We start from the raw sequence: 27,604 nt of genomic DNA, 5'->3' as shown, positions 1-27,604 counted from the left end.
AGTCCATGCAATGTGTGCCATGTTCATTTTACAGTGCGACTCTCACAGATGTGACCACCACTTTTGGACAAGTTGCAATTACTGCAACGAAATACTGGCCCCCTTTAAGAACCAAGCTGATGCCTTTCTCCTGAGCCAGAATCCAACAGCTGGATTGCCACATGTGTATGGAGGTGTCCCTGAGTCCCTGCTGCAGCTGGATCTGCAGTGAAGAAGGGTGTTTGATGGAGGAGTAGCGATGTAAGTCAGGGGGTGACACTGAGCAATGAAGGATTCAGTGGTTGGATCCCTTCGCTGCACGTTTCCAGAAATTCTAACATCTGTTTGTTATTAACGTTGTAGAAGTTTTGTTAAAGTCAGTATCATGTTGTTTCTGGAGCATTAGCTTTCCTGTCCCAGCCTCCACTGCAACACACTTTCAACTGCAAATCGTTCCTTAACTGCCTGCTGTTCGTTTGCAGACAACAGTAAATAGCAGAAGCAGGCCCCAAATCCCCTTCTTCCCATTCGCTCCTCAGTGTATTAAAAAACAAAATTCAGCTTGGCAGGACCCCTTTTCGTACTATAGTATTGGGCTCACTAAAAAAACCACAAACATTCCTCAAGAAGGCACTTTCCAGAGTCTTTATTCAGGGATGGGTTAATGAAGGAAACCATGCAAGTTCAAACATCTGTGCGGCAATCAGCTGTAGCACCAAGAGCCTTGCTTGTATTTTTAGAGAAAATAATTGACCTGCTATATACCATTTCAAATACCATAAGAGGAAAACGATATTCCTTCCGTAGCATGGTGTCTTTCTGGCATCAATCAAACCCCTTTTCTCATTGAGCTATGAAATAAACAATGTAACCGCTTTTAAATAATCCTAGCTCTTAAGTGCCTACTAACTGTGTTATATTATATTTTAAAAACCATGTTAGTGAGTTGTGAGAAATTGTGTCAGTCCATGAAACTGTGACAATCAGAACTTTGATCTACATATCACATGCATCAATCACACCACATGGCCACTGCACCCATGTCATAATTAGAAGTCTTTTCCCATGAAAGAGGCCCAACCTTTCACTGCTTATTCAACTAAAAAATCCATTGACTTCAATGGGCATTTTGTCTCTTAGTAAGGAAAGCAGGATCAAAAAGGTGTGAAAAACCACCCTGGCTGTAATTTAGCAAAGCACTTCGGCTCAATTTACACATTAACTTTATCCACTGCGAGTGGTTTAACTGAATTGAATGGGCTGATCTGCACTGCAAAAAGTGAAGCACGTTTGTCTTTGCAGGACTGAAGCCTTACACATGTGCTCAAGTCCAATTGAATTCAATAGAATGAATGCATACATTAGAAACTAAGCATGTGGTTAAGTGCTTTGCTGAATCAGGGCCTTAAGTTGGGTATCCACAATGCAGAAGATAGAGAGCTTTTTTATTGACCTGGGTCCACAAGAATCTGTTTCACAGTTTGGTTTTTAATAGTACTTCTATTCATTTTGATGGCTTCACCGGAAAAATACAGCAAACATCTGCACCTTCAGCAGGACTGCCATGCATAATCCAAGTTCCATGGTGAAGAGTATTACATGGATATAAAGAGAGCAAAACAAACACACACAACGTTTAGGGTGCACTCGTGACCAGACGACAGCAAGCTAAAATGCACTAGGCGTGGGATTTTCCAAAGGGCCCATGCTAGCCTAACTCGGACTTCAATGGAGGAATGGCAAAATTCCCACTAACACAGTTCTGCTTCTGCTGGAGTCAGCAGGAGTTTTACCATTGACTCCAGTGAGAGCAAAGCGAGGCCAACACCGAGCATTTTTGAAAATCTCCCCCTAGACAATAAGGAGCAGGAGTTTTGCTGGGAATGCCACAGAGGTCCCAAAAGGTCTTGAAATGCCTTCGCTCTCCCTCTTTTAGCTGTCTTCTCTTGTTGATAGAACTTAGCTGGATGGCAGAGGAAGCCACACCTGGTCCTCTTAACCAGAAGGGACATCACCATAACAGCAGCCCTTTGCAGCTGGGCCCTTTGAGGATGGGCTGAGCATAATGACGGAAAGGGGAGGGTGGATTCCAAAAAAGTAGGGAATCGGACAAAATAAAAACAAAATAGCATTGTTGGGATTATGTGTCTCCTATTAGTGGTTGCATAAATAAGCCTCCTGTCCCAAACACACAAAGAATGATGAACACCCAAAGGAATACCCTGTCTATCACCATAGCCACGTACTTCCAGTCATCCTCCACCTGTAATGCAGAAAAAAAAAAAGGATAAACCACATTAAACGTACTATGCATGCAATGGGTTAATTTGATCCCTGCTAGACATAGAACTGTGCTGTACAGGGGGCTGTGAGCGTCGGGAAGAGGAATATACACATGCTATGAAATGTACGAAAGCGACTAATGTTTGCCTCAGTTTTGGGGTGCCCAACTGGAGACACCTGATTTTCCTGAGGGTGAATGCTCAACAGTAAAGTCGGGTACCAAACGTCACAAATGACTTTTGAAAGTTCTTGCTCAGAACTGCAAACCTTGGCCAAGTTTGCAGCATCTCTTTTAAATATGCACATTAGCTGCAAACAGAACCATGCTAGATGGGAGCAGTAGGTACACCAGTGCAAATCCAGGATAACTCCGAGGAATCTGTGAGCAGAATCCGACCCTAGGACTTCAAGGCAGGGAAAATAGATGGGATACAAGAATCTCTCATTAGTTTAGGGTTTAGGATAAAAACAAAACAAACACAAACAAAAAGCTAAAAAACCCCACCTTACACAAAAGGAAAGAGTAAAAAGACTGCAAGAAATAAGAAAATATAAAACAGAGGCAATTAGTCAAATCCTGCTCTCTGTCCCACTGTTGTAAACCCCGTGAGGCAAATGGAGTTAGTTCCTCCAGATTTCTACGGATGTAACAGAATAGAATTTGGCCCAACAGTTGATCCAAGAGATAGTTCACATCTGGGGTCTGATTCACCACTGTGATATTCCGCAGTTACCCTGGTCAAACGCCACCATTTGCGGCGCAGTGAGGAATCAGACCTGTAAGGCATAGCAGAGCTCTTACATGACTGAGCAAAGCATGTGCTCAAGTGCTTTCCTGAACCGGGGCCTAAGTGCTTTCAGTACAAGCAAGGGATGTACACAGACTACACAACAAACAGGATCTGAATGCCCGTTAAAATGCTGCATTAAATAATCTCCAGATATTACTAGCAAAAACATCACATTCAAACTAAGCAGCATCAACACTTACGCAGGGCCTAATACTTGCCTGGTGCATTCATTATTCTGCATTGTTCTCATGATATTTCTGGCCAACACATCAGGAGAATCAACTGGACCCCACACAAGAGGGGCAGTTTCTGCAGATGCTAGCGGCCAGCTGGTATCAATCAACGAAGCTGCATTGCAGTCAGTGGTGCTGCTCTGATTTACACCAGCTGAAGACCTGGGCCTGGATTTCTTGGAATTCTAAATTGTACTCAGAGCATCAGTTCTTAGGACAGCTGTCTCAGCTGGGATGAAAGATTTATTATTTTACAAGCAAACACATTCCCCAAACATCAAGTCTTGTTTTTAAAAACCTTCTAATTTTTAGTTACTTAACTGCTCCCTCCTCCCCAAAACGCAATTTCTTTTTTCTTGGAACTAAAGGAATAAATGAAGTAAAACCACAATCTGTCAAATCATGGCAAAAAACCAAACCAACAAACATGCCAGACTGAAGCAGAGCACAGAGCATGGCTGCCTGAAAGGAATCTCTACCGAGTTTATCGTAGGTTGAGAATATCCCAGTGACGGTGCATCCGCCTCTCCTCTTGGCGGGGTGTCATGCTGCAATCTTCTTTTTCTCCTGGCACCCTCCGTAGCCCGACAACCTCGCTAGGCAGGTCTTCAGCGCTCAGCCCTTCGGCCAAGTCACATACAGTCAATATGCACGAGGGAACCCTGCTGGGGTAACCAAGGTCCAACCAGGACCATCGCTGCCCTCTTGTTACTGTCTTCAACCCTGTCTCTGGGCTCGGTTCTCTGAGCTAAGGTTAAGTCCTTCCCTGTTCTGTTATAGAGCACTGCCCCCCGGGGCTTTCACCTGGAGACTGTCTTCCTCCGTTCTCACAGCCCCAGATCATCCAGCCAGGTCCTCTCTCCAGTTCAGTCCACTTCCTGGGATGGCAGGTAACCAGGGTTCACCAGACAGACAGACAGACAATCAGTCTGCCCTCCCCAGGGTCTTCAGCCCCTCCCTGAGCCCTTTAAATTCTAGCCCTTTGCTTGGGCTTCTAAACAAGCTGTATCCCCTTCTCAGGGCTCAGGCCACTTCCCCAGTGGCTGGTGGGGGAGCCTGGGTTGGCCCACTACCCCTGGTCCCAGCTATGTGCTGCTACATTCCCTGGGCCTCTTCCCATCTGGCTTTTTACCTTTGTTACCTTAGGGTTGGAGCTCTCAGCACCTCTTGTTCCCAGGTTTAGCTAATGCAGCCCATTGAGCACCGCAGAGCAGAGCACCCTTCCTCACCCCTTTGGCCCCAGCCAGGAGCTGACCGGCTCAGCTCCTGCAGCTCCTTTTATCTGAGCCTGCTCGGTGCCGATTGGCTGCTTCTAGGCAGCCTCTCTAGGCAGCCCTGGAGGACCTACCTTCACTGCTCCTTTCCTGCCACAGGAGAGTGTGAGGCAGCCGCACATCTGAACCCCCCACGGGGCAGTGGCTAGGCTCAGCCCTGTTCAGAGCCCTTCTCCCCTTCGGCAGAGGCGGGATTTGAACCCGGGGTCTCCCACGTCCAAGTGTCCTAATCACTGAGCTAAAAGTCACACTGGAAGCTCAGCCCAGCTCTTCTTCCACTCTGAGTGAAACCAGCAGAGGCCCTAATGCCAAGAGAGGCTTTGCGAACCCCAGACAGGCAGGGCTTAGCACTCACCCCTCAGTGTGCATCTCCCACTGACTTGTTTAGGGGAGGAGCCGCTAGCACGATGGCTTCTGTGGCTCCCATTCCATCCTGAGGCGCCTGCCTCGCCCCATTCACTGCACAGGGAGCCGAGGCACCTAACCCAGACTGTGTGACTCCCAGTGATTTTCTAAGGGTCTAGACGTTAGGCCCGGTGATGCTCAGCTTCACTACATCTAAGTTTCTTTGTGACGCTAGCCCAAAGCGACTTGCCCAAGGGCACTCGGGAAGTCTGTGGCAGAAGTGGGAATTGAATCCAGACTCCGAAAGGCCAGCCCAGCACCATCACCATCCACCTTCCTCTCAGCACTGTTTAAGACTGAGTCTCTCGGGAGTTAGGGGTGGAGGAGGAAGCATTACAATGCGTTATCAGAGCTCTGAGAAAGCAGCATGCCAGGAAGAAAAGCCCCTTGAACTGGAAACGGAGGCGTTGAGGCCACTACACAAGATTGCAGCATCAGTTAAAGCTTGCAGGGAAAGAGCCAGGCCACAAAACAGCAGGCTGAGATAGTTCTGTGCTGTTTAGAGGGATTATAGGGAGAAGAAGGGTTTCTACAACTCAATCAACGGGAAAAGATATGCTAAAGAGAAAATAGATATGCTAATAAAGGATGTAGGTGTCAAAGTCTCGGATGTCTTTAACAAAGAGAAAAGGGTTGGACAGCCACGAAGAAATGGAGGCCTCTGCAGCCAGTTTTCAACAGCCGCTAGTGATTTTGGTACCTCCGGTTTTGGGAGCCCCACTTGAAACGCCTCAAAGGGGCCTCATTTTCAGACTGTGGCCAGCACCCACCCTCTGAAAATCAGGCCCCTTTGAAGGTGTCTCAAGTTGGGCCCCCAAAAATGGAGGACCCCCAAATCATTAGTCACTGAGGAGAATGTAGGCCTGCAAAACTACATAAAGCACTGGTAAGGGACTACTGGGGAAATCTGACCATATGTAAATTGGTGGGTCCAGCCCGTGTGCCTTCTAGGAAGTTAAGTCTATGAACAGAGAGGCAATGGCAGAACCCTACACATGAGCAGCATGGGTCCACAAACACACCGTGCCAGACAAATCTGTCAGCTTTGTGGAGAGTTACAGAATAGCACCATTGACGTGAGCGGGACTGCTCATGCACTGAGGGGAGTGCCAGGTTCACCAGGCAGCCCTGTGTCAGGCGGTGGGAATAACCCTCTTACCTCTTTAGTTTCGTTTTGGCTCTTCATGTTTTCGGCGATAAACTGAACACTGCTAATTACATCGCTGACCTCCGGGGCATACTCCACGTGCTCGGTCACCCATTTCATGGGCTGATGGCGCAATCTTCTGCCGGGAGCGCGTTCGTTCGCCTTGTCACAGTGGCACCATCCCTGCTCCTTGTATAGTTTAACATCTCCATAGTGCTTCATCTTGCCAGATTTATTGGCAAACCCTTTCTTATTCTTTTTAGAGCTGGCTGTCTTCTGCTGCTCCAGAGGTCTCCTCATCATCAGGACTTTGGGCAGCAGCTTGAGAAAGACACTCTTTACCCATTTGGGCATGGTGTGTGTGGTCGGAGTCCTGTAATGGATGTTCAGCACAAACACCGTGATGACAATCGACAGGGTCACAAATATCATGGTGAAGAGCAGGTATTCGCCAACCAGCGGAATGACCAGCGAGGTTGAGGGGATTGTTTCTGTGATCACCAACAAAAACACAGTCAGAGAAAGTAGTACTGAAATGCAGAGGGTCACCTTCTCACCACAGTCAGATGGCAGGTAAAAGACTAATACAGTCAGGAATGAAATGAAGAGACAGGGAATGATCAGATTAATGGTGTAAAACATCGGTAGCCTTCGGATATAGAAGGAGTATGTTATATCGGTGTAGATCTCTTCACAGCAGTTATATTTTATATCGTGTTTATAGCCAGAAGCATCCACTATCTCCCACTCGCTGTTTTCCCAGAGCTCGTTCATGTCCACTTTGGATCCAACAATAAGGAGGTCAATCTTGGCTTTGTCGTATGTCCAGGAGCCAAACTTCAGTGAGCAATTCTGGTGATCAAAGGGGAAAAACGTGATATCCATAGGGCAGGAGCTTTTGAAAATAGCAGGTGGCGTCCACGTGATCATCCCATCATATTTGAGAAGAGCTTTAGTCTTGCTTTCAACTTGAAAATCCCCAACAGCACTAGAAATACAAATGACACAGCGTCAACAATTTGAGCAAGAAAGTGAAACAGCAGCTCCTCGGGGTAACATAAACCAGTAACTTTTGAAAGACGGCAAACGTAAAAAGTGTTATACTTGTTATACAAGACGATATCCGGCTTCCAAATTTTATCTGCTGGCACCCGAACAAATTCAATTCCACCATATTCCATTGGATCCCATCGCAATTTATAGTCATTCCAAATCTGAAGGAAGAAAAGAGTTATTTTGAGTCTAGTGCTTTCAAGCCACACTGAAAGATTGGAATGGAAAAGGTGCAGTGCCGCTAGAACGCTACGGCCCAGCACTTTGAGATACAAGGCAATGCCTTACGTTAACAACAGCAGTGCGTACAGTACACAAGCATCTCATTCAGCTTTACTCAATCCTCTCCTGCATAGGGCTACTGGCTCCAACTACCGTGGAGCATGTGGCCTGTCTTCTGGCTTGCTGCCGCTCCATAGTCACCAGCCATGTTGACCTATGTGAGTCCTGCCTGGAGATCCTTCGGTCATGCAGACAGGAGACATGGGGCCATTATTGCTGTCATTATCATCACAGTACTGCCTAGAGGCCCAACCACGGTCAGAGCTGTACGTACACATACAGGACAATCCCTGCCTTGGAGGATTTACAGTCTATACAGAGACAAGGCAGACAAAGCGAGGGAGGGTCACTAAACTTAATGGCTGGGCTTTTCAAAGCAGCCTACAGGAGTTAGGCACCCAAACCCTATTGAATTTCAATTGGAGTTGGGCATCTAACTCCTCTAAGCTCTTTTGAAGATCACTGTCCCTCTGTGTGTACACACACACACACACACACACACACACACACACGGGAGAGATGGAAGATGTTTTTACCTTGCTAATAAAGCATACAGGTAAATGTTACCTCCTGAATTCCTTCAGTGGAACAAGTATTTCTCTTTGGCGGCCCAGGTTATTTTTGTTGGACTAAAGGGGCAAAGAGGCTGTGGGAAGATATCTATGCAGTACAAGTGTGGCTTTACACAGAAAGGAATAGGTAAGTTGCTGAGCAACTTCAGTGTTCACCTGTATGTGCAACTGTGAGCACAAGCTAATATTGCCCTGAACATTTGGATAATCTGAGAAAATTTGGTTGCTCTGTTAAGCACCCAAATTATTGGCTTCCATATTAATCAGGCATTTAAATTGCTCTTAGGAAACTATTTCTATCTGTGTGCAGACCTGCATATTTAATTGTTCCTATTGTGCATGGGCCCAGGCCAATGACATGAAATCTAAGGGATGAAATGCATGGTAAAGAGTGGTGGAGAACACTACATAGTGGAAATGGGGGAGAACCCATTACTTAATTTCAAATACTAGGGTACTGAAGACATTTCAAATGTATTCTTGGCTAGATTGACTTCTCTTTATCTGGGGGCTGGTCTACACTGCAAAGTTAGGTAGGCTTAACGACGTCTTTCAGTGTTATGAAAAATGTCATGCTCTGTGCGATGTAATTAAGATGACCCAAGCCCCAGCGTACACACTGCTAGCTCAACGGAAGAATTCTGTCCGCAGTGCAGTGGCAGCATTTCTAGTGTAGACATGCCTTGTATCTCTGATGACATCATTACAAAAGAGATGCTTATTCTTCACAATTGGTATTTATTTTTATTATTATATTCTTTACATCGAATTCATCTCAAGGCATGCATGCAAAGAACAGCGTTGATGCAACACACATATGGATGCACAATGCAGAAGACACTTACATGTCGCAGCCACAGATTAGTTTCCATAATTTGATTGACTTCATCCTAGAGATAAATACATAACTTTACACTTTTCATTCCCACAAATCAATTACAGCATCCTGAGACAGTCACAGATTAGCCCAGTAGAATCATAGAAGCTTAGTGTTGGAAGGGACCTCAGGCGGTGTCTAGTCCAACCCCTGCTCAAAGCAGGACCAACCCCAACTAAACCATCCCAGCCAGGGCTTTGTCAAGCCAGCCCATAAAAACCTCTAAGGATGGCGATTCCACCACCTCCCTAGGTAACCCATTCCAGTGCTTCATCACCCTCCTAATGAAATTTTTTTTCCCTAATATCCAACCTAGACCTCCCCCACTGCAACTTGAGACCGTTGCTCCTTGTTCTGTCATCTGCCACCACCGAGAACAGCCTAGCTCCATCCTCCCTGGAACCCCCTTTCAGGTAGTTAAAGGCTGCTATCAAACCCCCCCTCATTCTTCTCTTCTGCAGACTAAACAAGCCTAGTTCCCTCAGCCTCTCCTCGTACGTCTTGTGCTCCAGCCCCCTCATCATTTTTGTTGCCTTCCGCTGGACTCTTTCCAATTTGTCCATATTCTTTCTGTACTGGGGGGCCCAAAACAGGATACAGTACTCCAAATGCGGCCTCACCAATGCTGAACAGAGAATAATCACTTCCCTCAATCTGCTGGCAGTGCTCCTACTAATGCAGCCCCATATGCTGTTAGCCTTCTTGACAACCAGGGCACACTGCTGACTCATATCCAGCTTCTTATCCACTGTTACCCCCAGGTCCTTCTCTGCAGAATTGCTGCCTAGCTCGTTGGTCCCGTCTATAGCTGTGCATGGGATTCTTCCGTCCTAAGTGGAGGACTCTGCACTTGTCTTCGTTGAACCTCATCAGATTTCTTTTGGCCCAATCCTCCAATTTGTCTACCAAATGTATCTACCACTCCCCCCAGCTTAGTGTCATCCGCAAACTTGCTGAGGGTGCAATCTACCCCATCCTCCAGATCATTAAGCACCTAAATACCTTCAAAATCTGGCCCTTAGTTGATAAAATCCAAGTGGCTGGTTTATGATTTTTCAATATTCAAAAATAAATATAACCCTACTTGTACGTTAATGTGAGTATGTGTTTGGTGTAGGTGTCAGTGTGTGTGAGAGAGAGAAAGAAATCAGGAAAACTCCTGAAACCCAGAAAAGTTACTTTTAAACCAGAGGTAAGAGATATTGACATAAAGGTAACACATGACAAGGGACAAGAGATCGAGAGCTGACTTCCAGCCAGAAAGGATTACAGTTTATTAGATTCTGCACTTGTATATCTTGAACCATTAACTCCAGAAATTTCTGACACTCTGAGCCTTGAAGGTTACAGAACTGCGTCTACACAATATGCAAAGAAAACTGCAAGGTCTGCATGCACAATTCGATACATGACCAGTGAGACTTGTAAATGGCTATTGGCCTGCACCACTCTGATTACACATGCAATTACTGCACTTCTGTGCCTGCAATTACGCTTGTGAAGTTCTAAAACCAGCACCCATATATCTAATAAGTACATTGTAATTCATCTTACCACGTTTGCGAGCTGTGTAATTGCCACTTCAAAATGCACCGTAACAGGATCAGAGACATTCTCTACTGGTCTGATGAAGTGGTTGTAATGGGAGAAAAGCTTTTGGAATAACCGTTCTTCTGGCTCACATGCTGAGCAACCTGCGCTGACAAAAATGAATAGGAAGCAGTTACTGAAGAGGCAGGAACGAGGAGAGAGAAAATGTCAGGTCTGATTTTCACTGGGTCCTCAACTCAGCCTCCACTTGTGAACGCAGACTTTTGGTGCACTGACACTGGAACGCACAGGTTTTGATGGACAAGGACTCACTTAGAGAGCAGAGAAAGGCATAGCACGATCAGTGAAGCTAGACTTCTATGCAGAATTTGTAAGATACAACTTATCCGCAGAGAGTGGAACACTGGAACAACCTGCCTAGGAATGTGGTGGATTACCCATCCATGACACACCAGCATACAATCCAGACTAATGAGCAGCTGTGTCACCCCTGCCTGCACCGTGGGTGCCTTACCATGCCTTGCTGACGTAGGTCTACCTGGGGCACTCACAAACCACCTGCCAGCATCAAGCCGCAGCCTGAGTGTCTGTGTGTAACTGCAGCCTGCCAGCCACACCTGGGTACACTCTGCCGCCGGACTGGAAGGTAAATGTAGACAAGGCCTCAGACAGGAAAACTCCCAATCCCACTCCTCCCTGCGGGGAGGTGGCAAGAGCCATTGCAGCTGGAGAGAGAGAGAATCTGTGTGTGCGCGTGCAGGCGGGACAGGAGAGGCCATACCAGCCCCTAACCCTTCCCAAGCTCCCCCCTCCTTTCAGGTTCCCCTTCCACCTGGGGAAGCAGCAGCAGGAGGTGCTGGCGGACATTGGGGAGTGAGTGGAAGAAGGAGAGGCCCTGCGTCTAGTCACTGTCAGCAGCTCAGTGTAACAACTGGCTAGGGGGCTGGCTGCTTTGTCTGCCTGTTTCTATTTCTGAGGCGGGAGGAGGAGGTAGCATTGGATCAGCAATGATGCTGCTGGCCGACGGGGAAGAGGCTGCAGATGGTTTGGTGCAATTTCATTTAAAAAAAAAAAAAGCAATTCACAAGAGACGTAACTTTGTTGCTGGGTTGGCGAACTAACTCCACAGTTTGGGGTGTCTGCCCTGAGGCTGCAACTCTCCGTCGTGAGCCACTCCAGACCTGGACGACTGATACAAGGAGGAAAGGCTGGAACTACAAAAGACAACAAGAACGACTGCTCCTGTCTGAGCGTCTAGGAGCTGTGACCGAGCCAGGACAGTCCAAAAGCTTCAACCCATTTCGGAACCTGGTAAGTGCCCCCCTTTGGTAGCAGGTGGAGATCCCATCTCTGTCCTTCTCGCTAAACTCTTGTCTACACATGGGAAGTCTACAAAAGGAATCTCACTACTGGTGTCACTGGTTCTTCTATACCAAAGTTAGCACCCATGGGTGCCCTAGTCCTGGAGAGGAAGGATGGTCCAGTGGTCAGGGTATTAACCCTGGACTTGGGAGACCTGGGGACAGGCTGTGCCTCAGACTTCCTGTGTGACCATGGGCCAGTCATTTAATCTCTCTGTGCCTCAGTTCCCCACCTGTGAAGTAGGTTAACAGCCTGCCCTTCCTCACAGGGATGTTGTGAGGATAACTATGTTAAAGAGAGCATGAGACCCCCATTACTATGGCAAAGGAGGACATATAAATACCTAATCTGAACAGCTCATGCTCCTACAGCTGGCCCTGGTTTTGCCACTGTTTTCACGATCCTCCCTTCCAGCAGGTTTAAACAACACGGTGGTAAAAACAGGGCACTAGAGCCTCGTCTACACTAGGGCTCCCCTCAGCATTCAACAGATCATAACCATAGTAGAAATTGTTCTTTAGATTATGGTAAATGTTCCACCTTCGTAGTAGATATCACTTCCATCTTCAACAGAGCAAACCACAGCCAGAAAGGTAAATCAGATGAACAAGGACAAATATTACACACATATATATCCTAAAAGCAGCCCATTGCAAAGCATCCCATTGCTCACCTCCTAAGCAGAGCTCATACACTTGCAGATTTATTAGAAGGGGGTATCTATTATCCACCTAACAGATTACATCAAATAAGGCCAGAATTTCACCCCAATATCTCTGTAGCAAGCCCAATGACTTCTGTTGAACGGGAGCACATCTAAATGAAAGACCCCCACACTCGATTTCAAGACTGCAAGTGAAGGAGCATTTACCTCATCCATTGGTAATCTGTGACAACTGTTAATTAGCCCCATCTAAGCATTTGCGTCTGACTTCCAATTAGATCTTTGCTGACTTCAGACTGAGCTATGCAGCCCGTCACTGTCAGAGTAGCCAGATCATGCACAGACCCACTATTTCTACACTTTTCAAAGGACATTTCTTCCTGTGGGGTGAAATAAAATTAGCCCACATTTTTATATCTTCAATATTAGACATTGCAATGTTGTTAATTAGGCTTTTTTCTTCCATTTATGGACAGACATTTTTAACATTCCACATACGACCATATATTTTGTTATGTCTTATCTGCAAATTCTAGAGAAGATAAAGAATATTTAACTCAAATAATGTTATGTTTGCATATTTATTGCATGTACTCCAATCTAAACACAGTCTCTTTTTTTTTTCCTGCTCTCTTGTCTCTTTGCTCACTGTCAGGTGAAACCATGGTCTATGTAATTTTTAAGTGGGAGAATGAGCTTCTAATCAAAAGACTCTTGGGACAAAAATCAATGTTTCCCAACACTGTCATCTGCCTATAAGGAGGAGTGATAAAAAGCGACACCCACCAGCCAGAGCATCAGAGGTTAAAGAGAAGCGAAGTATGGAACGAGTCCAAGAAGAGCATTTTTTAAATATTCTGGACAAAGCACAATATCTACTGGCTTTTGAAATGGTCCTCGCCCTAGATCAGTAAGCAAAGTAACATTTTGAAACAAGATCTTGTTCAGCAGGCAGGTGTTCTGAGCTTCCCCAGATCCAGTGCTTTCATTCATTTTCTAATTTGTCTCAATTTTAGAACTCATTTTATTTGTACCACATTAAACTCAGACCTTCCTACTGCAGTAATTCATAAAAGTGGAATCCTGGCAAATACGAAGGGTGGGATTTTCAAAAGTGTCCAAGTCACTTGGGAGCACAAGTCCCTTTGAAACTCAATGGGGCTTCTGGTCCAAAGTCACGTAAACATTTTGAAAATGTGTCACAGAACTGAAGCTAAATGAATATTCAGTGAGAAACATCTAACTTTCATACATTTTAATGCACAACTTGTACAGAACCTTACATCTTTAGCCCTTACTCATTAAACAGTTGCTATACACTAAATTACTACAGCTCCTGTTTTCCATGATACGCTAGAGATATTTTCTCATTGAATCAAAGCAAAATGACAAGTTACATGTTAAAAAAAGCATAAAACTCTAGCAGTCTTAAAGTTTGGTTTCATTAAACAATAACATGCTTAGTATATTAGGAAATTTTCATAACAAGAATTGGTTCAAAATTTCAATCAAGTTGAATCCAGGAAAATGGGAGCAGGAAGGGGTTAAATACATTTCTTAGAGACCGAATAAAAAGAAACCTACCTTTAATCAAGGACATGAACACATACGCCCACAGACAGAAGCAGGAGTAAAGAAATCCTAGGCACTTCTCAGAAAGCATTGTCAAAACAGGACTACAAAAATCCCTTTTTGAGAAGATAAGTTTGGAAAAGCAAAGGAACAGAACAAAAGGAGATGCATGTGATCCTCAGTTCTTGAACGGTCTCAGTGATGTAAAGATGTGTTTCAGTTCTGCATTCAAAGCAAAATCTGCAGCCGGAGGATCGTTACAAACTGCACACTGTCGCTCTTACTACCACTAGGAGAGCTCATGCTGTGAGAAGAAAAGGGAGCCAAACTCATTAGTGTCAGGTGAATGACCACATTTCCAGTCACCCTGCACCCCTTCTAGTGCGTGTGACAAAGCAAGAGCAAAAGGGAAGCGGTGTTTGTGGGAGGGGGCAGATTACCGCCAGCCATTAGGAAAACCATATAGCACTCCCACTAATTCTACAACACGCTCAGCAGCTTTAACCGTTCTTTGGTGTGGCTTCTACACAGATCCTGTGTGTAAATCTAACAAGATATGCACATGAAACCACCTCACTTTTCTAGATGGGGAGCTTTTCTGCAGAGGGAAAATGATATTATCCAGGTTCAATAATCAGAAGCCATCTGAACTTTGAAACAGATGTTGCATTTCATGCTATAATTGCTCATTAGTTTTTGAGTTCTTAATCCTGAAAATATTATCATCATCATCATTGTGCAGTAGTGCCCACAATGTGTCAGGTCAGTGGCTCTAAACCTTTCCAGACTACTGTGCCCCTTTCAGGAGTTTGATCTGTCTTGCCCACCCCCAAGTTTCACTCACTTAAAAACGACTTGCTTACAAAATCAGACCTAAAAATATAAAAGTGTCACCGCACATTACTGAAAAATGGCTTACTCTCTCATTTTTACCACATAATTATAAAATACATCAATTGGAATATAAATATTGTTCTTACATTTCCTCTGTAGAGTAGATAGAGCAGCATAAACAAGTCATTGTCTGTACGAAATGTTAGTGTGTACTGACTTCGCTAGTGCTTTTTATGTAGCTTGTGAGAAAGCAGGCAAATATTTAGATGAGCTGATGTACCCCTCCGGAAGACTTCTGAGTATCTCACGGATCCCTGATTGAGAACCACTGGGGTTGGTATTTTCCAGACATTCAAGAAAGATGGTGCCTACCCCAGAAGCTCACATTCAATACCCTTCTATAGTTTTATAGAGTGTGGCACATGTACCACCAAACCACTGGTACTGGAGTGAAAAATCATTCATTTGATTATTATTATTATTTTCACAGCCCCAATGGAAGGTATGGCTCTATTCCAGCATACATTGGACTTATATAGAGTCAGAGATGGCCCCTTGCCCCAGAGCGTTTACAATCTAAGGTCCCAACCCTGCAATGACTTATATACAAGTATGACTTTATGCACAGTAAAAACAAGAGTCCTGTAGCACCTTAAAGACTAACACATTTCTGCAGGCGTAAGCTTTCGTGGGCTGCTACCCACTTGGTCAGATGCAAGAAATAGAAATCAGATAGTGGGTGTATATATACATCCAAGGGTAGGTATGGCAGCTTTCATGTCAGCTACAGAGTGTCCTGGGAGATTGACGTGCTCTCCGACTGGTTTATGGATGTTACCATTTTTTATGTCTGATTTGTGTTCATTTATTCTTTAGCGTAGTGACAGTCCGGTTTGGCCAACTTTTTGGTGAACTGAAAAACAAAATGGGTGAGGTAATATCTTTTAGTGGACCAACTTTTGATATTACCTCACCCACCTTGTCTCTCTAATATCCTGGGACAGACATGGCTACAACACCACTGCATGCACTGAACTGAAAAGTTAGTTATTTGCACAGCTTTATTTTTGAGTCATTGGCATAACAGACAGTAGATGAAGCAGTGGATTTCCTAATTAAATCTATCACTTACTTACGGCATGTCTTATGTATCCACATTTAATCAAGTTGCCAGATACAACCTTTAAGAACATGTGGCTTGTCCTAGGTTTAGTCACTTTTCATTCCCCACTTTCTGAATTGCAGCAGAGGGAACATTGACTCAAGAGTGTCTCTGTGCTTTCATCTAACGTTAATGAGCTGATTCAGTCCTGTGCACTGAACTCATTTCAAAAGAAAAGACGGGTCCTGCAAGAGATCATGTGCATTTGGACAATGCAAGACAGACCGAGCACAACAGCTGCTTCCTATTACTAGGAAGGTTTTTTGCACACACCTCTCTCTAGGACATCTTTGCCAGGGAGACAGATACTTCATCAAGGATATGGTTCTGGCTGTTAGAAAGCCACAAGCTCTCTATTTTTGGAGGATTATAATAAACTAACTACTTAGTCTGTAATGTTAGGGCCAGAATGATGGTGCTTTACGCAACTTGTGACAGACGCTGACGTTTGGACCCTGGTCTAGATTTGAGTCATGGCTTTTCCAAAGCATACAGTAGCCAGGGTTGGAGTTCCAGTTTTGGATCATCTCTAATTTATGCTCCCATTTGTTTCTTTTATAAGGCAGCGTGATCTGCATTTTCATGTTTGCATGGATACACGCAGCTTTCCAACCAGTTCTCTGTTTGCCTACAAGCTGAAGCAGCATAGCCCAGTGGATGGCACTGGATTGGGACTCAGATACGCCGAGTTTTCTTCTTGGTTCTGCAAATGATCTCCTGTCTGACCTTGGGCAAGCCATTTCCTCTCTGCGTGCTGCTGTTTCCCCTCCCACCCTTGGTCAGTCTTGTCTATTTGAATTGTATACTCTTTGGGTTAGGGGCTCTCTCTACCATGTGCACATGCACCATTCAGCACAATTTCAGTTGGGGCCTCCACACATTACCGTAAACTAATAAAGAAACTGAAGCCAAAATACAAGAGGTTTAATTACACGCTCAAAGCATCAGCTGAGAAACATGCCTATACTAGAAATTGTATCTGATGGATTGATTCCATACTCAGGCACTGAATGCTTGAATGTCATCCGATAGTAGGATGTCAATGACTTGGTCATGATCTGCAAGTATCTACCTGGGGAGAAGATTTGATTGTCATTTGAAGTTTTTAAACTCAACACTGGATGTCTTTCTAAAAGAGATGACCTAGCTCAACCAGAACCTACAGGCTGGAAGCAAGAATCCCTGGGTAAAATTTGCTGGTTTGTGCTATGCAGGCAGTCACACTGGATGATCGGAGTGGTTCCTTCAGACCTTAAAAATCTATGGCTTTATCATCTTATCGTCAGATTTATCCTTATTGATGAGTGTGCATCTATTACGAAGACAGAACTTAATTAATTGCAAAACACTGCTAGACTGAGGCTGTTCCTAGGTAAGAGTGAAAGAAGACAGTTATGTCAAGGCTGGTGTATTGCAGATCTCCGGTCCAGAGTGTGCTGTATCCTGGGTGTAACTGACGCATCAGACAGGCTAGCTACCCTGTTCTGCAGTCTCTGCAGGTGAACTTTTACAGGGGCTATACAGCTGGTCAGAAGTTTTCTTGGGAGATGTTTTTCTGTTGGAAAATGTTGATTCTATAGAATCAAAATATTCCATGGGAATGGCTCCGTTTCATCAACATTTTCAATGGAAAGCAGGCAGGTTTCTGATGGAACCTGTCCCGTTTCCTGCCAGTTTTCCCACCCTCCTCCTTAGGCTCTCTGGCTGCTTGGCAGCCCACTTGGTGGGTGGATGGCATCCACCTCCCCAGGCTAGCTGGGTTCCTAGCTCCCTGGATGCCTGGGCTGCCCCCGATGGCCAGTCGGGCTGGTTGGGTCCCCGCCAGCGGGTTGTGCAGCTGTGAAGATAGCCTGGAAAGTTTTCTGAAAAATTCCATTTTGGGTTGTCGGAAATAATTCTTTTTGCAAATCTCTGCTCTGTGGGAAATGTCACATCGCTGCCTGTTAATTCTGAATCAGAATGGAAAACGATTCAGAAATGCAAACATCTCACAGGATGGAAACTCCAGTTGCTGCTGCCCAGTTCTGATTGGCTGCAGAGTTTGTTGGCTTGCTGACGGCAGGACTGGCTGGCAAGGGCTGGGATGCTGCACCCACACGTTTTTTTCTTGCCTCTCAGCTGCTTTGTTCTGGGTGTGGATGAAACTGACAAAGATCACTTTCAACACTGACACCCCCGCCGCCGCTCTCAGCGGTAGTAGAGCAGGGTGATAGGACAGTTGAGGAGAACGAGGAGCACACATGGAAAGATGCAATAGCCCAGATCTCTTTCAAAACCAAAAACACTCTGGGGGCTGCTCGCGGGACCAGAGGAGAGAAAAATGCAACAGGTGACACCTCAAAAATTATATCTGCCTTATTCCTTGCATGCTCTTCTGCAGCTGCGCTCAGGGTAGCTCACGTGTGCTGCAGGCGTAGCCAGCTGCCAACCGAAACTCATCACCTCCTTTCCTGCAGCTCCAAAAAGAGCAGCAAGTAACTCCGTTCAGCAGAGCTCCCTTGTGTGCAAGTGACAGTTCCCAGGATTGAGTGCAAGAGAGGAAGGAGTCCCGGCAGGAGAGGAGGGAGCTATGTAACCTACCTGATAGTGCACTGATGGAGGATTCAGGAACCACACGTCTGTTTGATGGCTCCTGGTTTCCATCTCTCTACATCCCATCACCATCTCCTCCCTGCACGCTCTCCTGCCAACTTCCCTCCCCTCACCTCAGCCCCAGTAATTTCCACTCCCTCCTACCCCTTATTCTTCCGTGCTCCACCTCCTTTGCTAGCCTCCCTCGACCCGGCATACCCATCCTCACCTCCTCCTCGGCTCTGCCCGTCCTAGCCTTATTCCTGTCCTTGTCAGCACACCAAGTGGGAGAGGGAATAAAAGTAAACGCCCACTCTTGGAATTCTTGCTGCTTAATGACTACAAGTCTCGGAATGCCACACACAGATCTGGCGCTTGCTTTACACTGTACCACACAGAGAGAAACATGATTTAAGAACAGTGAACAGTACAAATATTGAGTCAAAAAGCAACACATCCATTGGTTTCACGGGGATCTGGCAGACTAACAATTACCCTTGCATCCATTTTATGGACATTCATTTATATTGACACAATCTGATCCATTGCATGTACCTAAGAATAAATCACATCTTAAATTTTGTGTTAGAGAAAAGTGACTAAAAAGACATTTCAGTTGTTCAGGGGTTGGCCTGCTGTTATACAAGAGTCTTTACTTGGTGTGATCACACTATTTTTGTGGGAGCTCTGTATGTTTCTTCTGCATGAACAAACATTTTGTCGACCTTCTTTCCATAAACATCAGCTCTTCTTAATCTCAAAAGTGAAATCAAGGCTTAAAAAAGAAAAGAAAGAAAAGCCAAGGAAGAAACACATCCCAAGAGGAATGTAATGGAAATAAACCACCAACTATGCACAGCATAAAGGGATTCATTATTTATAAATCTGACTATGATAAGATCAATAATTTAAAGACCACACATACTTAAGTATGATTTTTAGTAAATGCTCATTTTTACATTGGGAATTTGCACTAGGTCCTGGAATTTTAATATTACTATCCTTTAACTTCAGAGACAGTTAACATTTCCTGAACAGAAAACAGTCAAAAGTGGATAAGCAAAACAACAGGCAGAGAAGGACTCTCTTTAGACAAAGTATTCAAGATCCATAGCCAGGAGTACAACCAGCAATGAAAAGCAAAGGGACTTCTAGAGCGAGATGATGCAAGAGAATTATGGGCTGTGACTTTGCCGGCCAGTCCCAGTTCTGAAAGCAGAGGGGCTCTCCTGGGTGGAAAGAAGAGTCTGAGGAAAAGAAAATCTTGAGTGGAAACGAGAAGGCGAATGTGCGGTGAGCCAGTCCTGGAAGTGGATATGCAAATGAGCTACGGACAAAGAACCCACATGGTGCTGTGGCTGCTCCCACACGTTCTACAGACCTTTGAACGAGGGCTGGATGAAAACGTCCCTCCAAGCTGTTTTTCAGTGGAATGTTGGGTTTGCAATTAAACAGAAGGTTTCACAAAGGCTGCTTCCCCTGGAAATGTTTGAATTGCCATTGAAAATCTTTTGGCCAAAATCCAAAAACTTCCATTTTCAGCTGTGAGCATTTTTCTTATTTGTTTTTGTCAAAATTATTGGCAGAACCCTCCCTTCTCTTCCCCCCATTTTCTGACCAAAACAGACGCTGAGTCGGTGAAATAGATGAGATAATATAGCCCAGATAAACATTATCTTCTCTGGCTGTCTCCCAGCGTCTGGAGTGGGAAGAGCAGGAGGCTGGAAAAGCAGCAGAGAAAGACCTGGAATTAATCCTGCTACCATACGAGTTTTCAGGGAACTCGAAGACCATGCAGCAGAGACCAAACTTATGCCCACATGGTGTGAAAAGTTGCAGCTCAAGCCTCCCCAAACATCAGATTCCACATAGAACAGCAACCTTAGCAACACACTGAACGTGGGCAAAGCACCAGCTGCTGCTCAGCATTTATCTGCATAAGAGCTGCCACCCAGGAGAGGAACCGAACACACACAGGCTGAGTGCAGGAAAAGCTCCTGATAAGAGCGCACACGTTACCAACATCAAAGAAAGCACAGGAGAGAAAATCTCTGTGAATGCACCGAATGGGCTAAAACCTGCACTCAGAGCTCATGTCTTATGCAGCGGCAGAAGCAGCACACTGCAGAGGAAGTCTGTAAATGGACGAGGTGAAATCCTGGCATCATTGTTCAGTGGGAGTTTCGCCTTTGATTACGACAAGGCCAGGATTTCACTCGCTGACTTCACTGGCAGCTCTTTCCTTATTAAAGGCCAGAGAATCCATAGCAGTGGCTTCATATTGAAGGGTGGAAACAGTTTATATCAGATGCTTGATTTTAAGTCCCCATATCCCAAAAGGCTCCCGAGTTACTGTCTCTCTCTAGTGCCTGCTGTGGCGCTTCGGTGCGCCAGACCCAATGTAAGCAGGGGGTCCCTGCAGAGATTACATGGTCTTTCTGGTGAGTCCTTCAGATCTTGGAAGCAAATCGTAGAGTCTGCTCTGAAATTCTAGAGCTGGGGCTCTGTGGTAACTACTAGACTCCAGGAGAATTTAAGACCAGAAGAGACCATCATGCTCATCTAGTCTGATCTCCTTCATAGTGCAGGCCACAGGACCTCACCCCACTCCTGCAATAGGCTCATAGGCTCTGGCTGAGTTACTGAAGTCCTCAAATCTTGATGTGAAGACTTCAAGTTACAGAGAACCCACCATCTGCTCTAGTTTAAACCTGCCAGTGACCTCTGCCCACACTGCAGAGGAAGACAAACCCACTTCCCCCCCTGCCCCAGGTCTCTGCCACAATCTGATTTGGGGGGGAAATTCCTTCCCGATCCCATATATGGCGATCAGCTAAATCCTGAGCATGTGGGCAAGACTCACCAGCCAGACACCTGGGAAAGAATTCTCTGTTGTAACTCAGAGCCCTGCCCATCTACTGTCCCATCTCTGGCTGTTGGAGATATTTGCTAACAGTTGTGGATGAGCCACATGCCACTGCAGGCAACTTTGTCATGCCACCTCCTCCGCAAATTTATCAAGCTCTGTCTTGAAGCCAGTTCGGTTATTTTGCCCCCACTGCATCCCTTGGAAAGCTTTTTCCAGAACTTCACTCCTCTGATGGTAGAAACCTGTGTCTAATTTCAAGCCTAAACTTCTTGATGGCCACTTTATACCCCTTTGTTCTTGTGCCAGCACCGGCCCTTAACGTAAATAACTCCTCTCCCTTCCTGGTGTTTATCCCTCTGGTGTATTTATGGACAGCACCCCATCAGCCTTCGTTCTGTTAGACTAAAACAGTTTATAGCAAAAATTCTTGTTCTTGGTCCCTAAATGCATGACCTTGCACTGTGCACTATTAAGTTTCACCGGATTTCTATTACTTCAGTTTTCAAGGTCGTCCAACTCTTCTTGTAGGATGTTCTGCCAGCCTGAGAATTGACTTTTCAGTATGACCCAGGGTGGTCTCTCCTTTAACCAGGTTCTTCCCCCCCCCTCTAGCTTCAGTGGCCGGCTCCAGCCTGACCTGCAACGTCAAAGCACTGTCTATACAGATATGTTGAGAGCACTGGCACAAGCCCCGCTAGCCCACGTCTGTCGATCCAGGCTTGGTGACGTGCTCCAAAATGCTGTGTAGACAGGTCTTAGCACAGGAATTTGCCTGAATGCTTTATACTGCAGAAGTGGGGCCTTGATAATATATATTAGTTTCATAAATGCCAAGAAGAAAGTTTAATGCTATATTCCGCTGTAACAGGGACAATTTGCAGTTTGAACAACCTCCATACTCAGGCTTCGCTGCTGAAGGAATCCCTGAATCATTTTGTCCAGGGCTAGCTTCTGCGCAGAGAAGAGGGTAAAATCATTGATTAAGTTCCCAGTTGGGAATTATTTCCTCATATTTGTTGCCTCATCTATATCTTGATGATGGCTTTATGTTTGGAAGGAAAAGCTATTTTATCTTGTTTGGTTGATGTTTGATGTCTGCCATTATAAACACATCTTAATATTTGATAGAAGAAATGTAAATAGTTTTTAAAAATTAGGGAAATTGGTGCAGAAACCAATGGCCTACTCTCAGTCAGAGGAGATGTTTGGAGTTCAGAGGCCAAAAATACTCTGGCATCTCATCATGAAATAGGGAAAATACTTTTCTTGGCACACATGGGGTTGAGTAAGCCAATTTCTTCATTGATCCTGAAGAAACCATATGTTTTGCTGAAAGCAACAGCAGCTACTCCCACTTCTGCAGCTGGATGCTTTAGTAATATTGCTCAGACTCACAGGCAGGGGCTGGCGGGCTGTTTTATTGCTGTGTAGACTTCCAGGTTTGGGCTGGAGCCCAGACTCTGGGTCCCCCCCCCCCACCCTGCAGGGGTCTAGGGCTGGGGTTCTCTTCAGGCAGTTGTGGGTGGTGAATGATCTAGCCCCCTATTTTGTCCTATGATTACAGGGCTGTTAGCAGGCCTTTGAATAGTTCCTTAGAATGTGCTAACTACTTAGGCGAAAGTATCTGTTCAACCCTGTATTTCGCTGTGACACAGTCTCTTCCCCAGACAAGAAGAGACGTGTGTAGCTCAAAAGCTTCTCCCTCTCACCAACTGAAGTAGGTCCAGTAAAAGATATTACCTCACCCACCTTGCCTATAACACACCGGGACCAACACAGCTACAACAACACTGCATACCGGGTGTTTAAGCTGTTTTAACAGAGTTGGTCACAAAATGGTTTTTACTTCTATAGAAAATCTGGACTTTCTGGCAATCAAAAAAGTGAAATGTTTTGGCTGAAAACAGAAATAATTTTGGATTTGGAAATGCTGCCACGGTGCCTCATGCTCCCATTCGCCTTCATCTGATGGACTCCCTAATTTGACTACTTCTCCCATGGTACAACATGGGCCTCCCCATCTTGGTAAAGAGAGGCAGTGCATCATGGGAGCCCCATAATTGGTGATTCATGGGAGATGAAGTCCAGCTGTGTAGCTCGGCCCATAGAAAAGAATGTTGAGATTAAGCATCCACACTACAACTCCCATGAGGCAGCAGGGCAGCGTATCCAATTTGAATATCATGGTTTTCAGACATTCATTTTTTGATGAAAAATTGAGATTTCCTGCAAAAAGCAGACACATTTCGAAAAAGAATTAATTTAGTTGAAAACCCAATTTCCTGTCAAGAGACAGTTCTGATGGAAGTTTTAACCAGCCCTACTCATTACTGAAATGTTGCAGTCTCTCAAATGGAGTTTTAGCAAGGGTTGTTATTGTGATTCCTTGCCCCACTGGCTAAAACCTGTTTTGAGCCTGGTCAGCTCTTCTCTCCACTTCTGTGACCTACTTCAGTCTCCCCTTCCCCACTCCTGTTTCAGACCCTTTCAATCCATGCAAAATACTGTTGTGAAGATCTTCCTCTTCCACCCCTCCAACCACGTCACCCCCTTCAAGTCTCCCAAACCCAGCTCTCATTTATGTCACAGGAAGCCCTTTTATTGACTTAGTGGAACCAAATACAAGGACCTTATCTGGCTCCACTATCTCCTGCCTTTTGCATCAGTTTCAAACCACACATCTTCCTCCCCTTCCAACCTCTGCATCACCTACTTTCATCAGCTCCTACATCCCTTCAGATACCAGCCTTTCACCTAACCAGTGGCCTCAGACCAGCTGACAGCCCTGGAGAGGTCATAGGGCTAGAGAGTCTCAAAGGTCTCTCAGTACTTGGGACAGAGGGCACAGCTACTCCTTGGTCCCGGTGACCTGTGCCCCCGAAGGCGGCCAGCCTTTGCACATTTTGCCAAGCCTGTAAAACATGTTGGCCCCAATGCTCTTTACCTCCTCCCCTGCCCGCTGAAAGAAAAGTTTCCTGGGCTCACAGGGCAAGGTAGGAAGCTTGTATTGCCTGTTGTGTGGACAAAGCAAATCAATGTGCCCCCCGCCCCTTTACAAGAGCTACGGCCTACAGTGTCAAGAGTGACTAAGGATTTGGGGTGCCCCCAAAGGGAAGTTTGGTTTCCCGACCCGGCACACCTCAAACAGGCCTGATTTGCAGAAAGAGCTGAACTCCTCCCCCTGAAAGTCAGGGCCCTTTAAGGCATTTCAACTGGGCACGCAGAGAGAGGAATTCAGGCTCTAGTCTGGTCTAGTCAGGGATTTGGGCCCCTGCTGGAGTCCATTTCCTCATGACAAGAGAAACTCCCATTCTCATGCAAATTTCAGCCCTGGCTGACTGGTGGGACATTGGCAAAGGCAGACACGGAGGGCTGCTGCAAGAGGCAGGCTGGCCTCTCCCCCGCTCCTCAGGAGCCAAGGAAAGCTTCTGGGTAGGGCAGGGAGTCTGCACCGCCCTTCCCATAGGAGGGGAGGGGGAAGGAGAGAGCAGAACGAGTTCTCCCAACCGTGAGGAGCCCCTCGAGTGCTTTCTGCTCCCTCCGCCCCTCACAGCAGGCCGGGAAGAAGGGAATGGATAACTGCCTGCTGGAGGGAGGGGTGTGAAGAGCTGCAGGAGGAGCAGAGGGTGGATGCTGGGGCAGGGGAGGGACAGAGAATGAATGTGTGAGAATGGGTGGATTTGGGGAGGAGCAACAACACTGTAATTAAAAACCAAACCTGCCGCAGAGCTCCCAACTGCAAGCGGATAAAATAGAGACGTAGGGCACATACTCCACCTACATGGGGATTTAGATCTTTCTGGTGGGCACCTCTGTATTTAAGGGACAGCGGAGAAGCTCTGAAACTAGCCAGTGGATTATTGTATTTACAAGGCAGCGCTGGAGTGCAAAGACTGACGATGGTTAGAGAGATCTGCAGGAAGAATTATGCATACTTCATTTAAGGCAGGGCTCTGTGATCATCATAGGTTTGGACATTTCTGGGACAGACAGAGCCATCAATGCCTCCTATGGCCTCCAGACAAAAATACAAGGAGAAACTGTCTTCTGGCCAGAATGACATCAATCTCTGCGCCTTTGTTTTGCTTTGAAAGAGCACCTGGAAGGCAGATTTAAACAAACATCAATCTGCATTGTGACAAACAGGAGGGCGGAAATCAGTAAATAATGGACATTATAAAACCACGAGTAATGGTTAAATGAGCAATTTAACCAGGGGACTCACCTTTGAAAGCACAAACTTAACATGTGACAGCTAGAATGAGCCCAGTTTCTCCTGTGTGAGGATATGAACAGGACCCATGTCACTGCCCCTTCCAATAGGAAGGATGATCTTGCCATTAGGACACTGGCTCGGCACTCAGGAGATCCACATTCATTTCCCATCTCTGCTGCAGACTTCCTGGGTGACCTTGGGCAAGTCACCTAACTGCTCTGTGCCACAGCTCCCCATCTGGAAAACAGGGTATAGTCTTGTCCGTTTAGACCAGGAGCTCTTCAGGACAGAGACTCTCTCTCATGCGTTGTACAGAAGCTAGCACAACGGGAGCCCCAGGTCTGTAATGCAAATAAGCACACGCACCTGCAGATTGTTACACAAATAACTGAAGTATTTACCGAGCCCTCCAGGGGATCCTGCCAGGGCAGAGTGGAGGTGATGAGAAGTGTTGTAATTCGCCTAGCAGTAGCTTTGGTACTGGTGCTACTATACGGCACATATAGGCCAGGTTAGAGGAGTGCAGCCCTTCCTTTCACAGGCAGCGCTTGCCAGGGTTAAGCAGCGATCTGCCACCTTGAGAGTCCATCCTTGCCCCACCCAGGAGAAGTGAGTGCAGAACGTGGTCAGTCGCTGTTGCATGGCATGCTCTTAACTCTTCCCACTCATTTATTTGGTCCTGCTGGGCATGACTTCCCCCCACCTAGTTACTCTCAGGTGCCAGTGACTGGAACCCTTTGCTTTCCTGCAGGGCAGAGTGGCTAGATGTGCCTCATGCAGACAACTTAGCGTGTGTTCAGTCAAGCGGCGTTACAGTTACTGCGATGTGTGTGTCTAAGGGAAGGAGACACGAACCTTTCATTAACTCTCAGGGGCTGGAGCCAAACTACAGTTAATTGGCATCCCACAGAACCTGAGTGGCATCAGCAGAGCTGCACAGAGCATGCTGGGACAGAAGTCAGCTGCTGGAGTGTACTTCCAGCACACCAAGCCGTGCAGAAGAAACAAGAGAACCACATTAATGGCAGAAGTCTCATGGGCAGTGCAGGATCAGCCCTCAGATGTCTGTCCACCAGTGCAGGTGCAGGGAAATGAGACCGAGGAGCAACCCGAAGTGATGGTAGTTAGAATCTAGGGGACGTCACTGGAGCTTGGTGGAGTGTCGAAAAAGGCAGAAAGGAAAGAGCGTCAGTATATGGCTAGAGAAGGTAGAATGCCAGCAAGCTACAGTCTGCCAGTGAAGAGCAGGGGTGAATACTATGAGCACAGGGACTGAGAGGGGACAGAACTCGCAGTGAATAGCAGCAAGAATTAAAGTGTTCCTAAACCGGCTGTCAGGGACCCTTCAACCTACAGCGGAGCCGAACACTTTGAAATGGACATTTAACAATTTGATTTCAGGGCAAAAAAACAGACGTTTTAAAAACAAACCAACCCACCCAGCTCTAGGCTGGCTGGAATTTTTCAAAAGTACAAAACATGGGAGAGTCAGAATGTCCCCCCGTTAGAGGAAGTGAGCAATTTGACATTTTGGGGGGTTGACATTCAATCCCCTCCTCTCATTTCCCCCAGGTCTACACAGCCCCCTACTTCTGGGGAGTTACACTGCCCAGGCCTCTGTTGGGTAACAAATTCAGCCAAACAGGTATCAAATCAAAACAAATATACTAAATCCCAGACTCACAACCTTTCCAGTCATATTCACAGACACACCTCTGCTTGTAATGGTGCAACTTGCTTGACTATCCGGTAATGTGAGTCCGAACTGCAGAATGGGAGTGCAGCAAACAGACAACTTCACCCTAGTGGGTCTCACACTTCTACCCCTTGTAGTGGGCCAGGCAGTCACCGGCTACCCCCTCTCCCCAGGCTGAACAGTAGGTACCTTAGTAGGAACAGCAAGGAGG

General features: G+C 46.0%; 1 protein-coding gene across 2 annotated transcripts; it reads right to left on the bottom strand.

Annotated features, from left to right (window-relative positions):
* Positions 1-535: 535 nt before the first annotated feature.
* Positions 536-27,604, bottom strand: CHRNA6 (cholinergic receptor nicotinic alpha 6 subunit). Of its 2 annotated transcripts, none has more exons than XM_067553419.1 (7): positions 27,583-27,604; positions 14,058-14,349; positions 10,451-10,590; positions 8,865-8,909; positions 7,217-7,326; positions 6,125-7,100; positions 536-2,242 (listed from the first exon to the last, which is right to left on the bottom strand). In XM_067553419.1, exons 2-7 carry the CDS (start codon positions 14,134-14,136, stop codon positions 2,120-2,122), a joined length of 1,473 nt encoding a protein of 490 aa, XP_067409520.1. In that variant the 5' UTR covers positions 14,137-14,349; positions 27,583-27,604; the 3' UTR covers positions 536-2,119. The 2 variants fall into 2 exon arrangements, with proteins under 2 accessions (XP_067409520.1, XP_067409519.1); XM_067553418.1 differs by lacking the exon at positions 27,583-27,604 and adding an exon at positions 15,026-15,119.

This window comes from Emydura macquarii, unplaced genomic scaffold (assembly GCF_026122565.2).
Source record: "Emydura macquarii macquarii isolate MOO-44397 ecotype Brisbane River unplaced genomic scaffold, CSIRO-AGI_Emac_v2 contig_1451, whole genome shotgun sequence".
NCBI lineage: Eukaryota > Metazoa > Chordata > Testudines > Chelidae > Emydura > Emydura macquarii.
The sequence above is the reverse complement of the archived record's forward strand: the minus strand, read 5'-3'. Positions and strand labels throughout refer to the sequence as shown.

Excerpts from the sequence above, each read along its gene's own strand:
- CHRNA6 (XM_067553419.1), bottom strand. The coding sequence starts at position 14,136 with ATGCTTTCTGAGAAGTGCCTAGGATTTCTTTACTCCTGCTTCTGTCTG. Across the intron at positions 10,591-14,057 it reads GTTCATGTCCTTGATTAAAG|GTTGCTCAGCATGTGAGCCA; the intron begins GTAGGTTTCTTT and ends TTGTCAGCGCAG. Across the intron at positions 8,910-10,450 it reads TTACACAGCTCGCAAACGTG|GATGAAGTCAATCAAATTAT; the intron begins GTAAGATGAATT and ends ATTTATCTCTAG.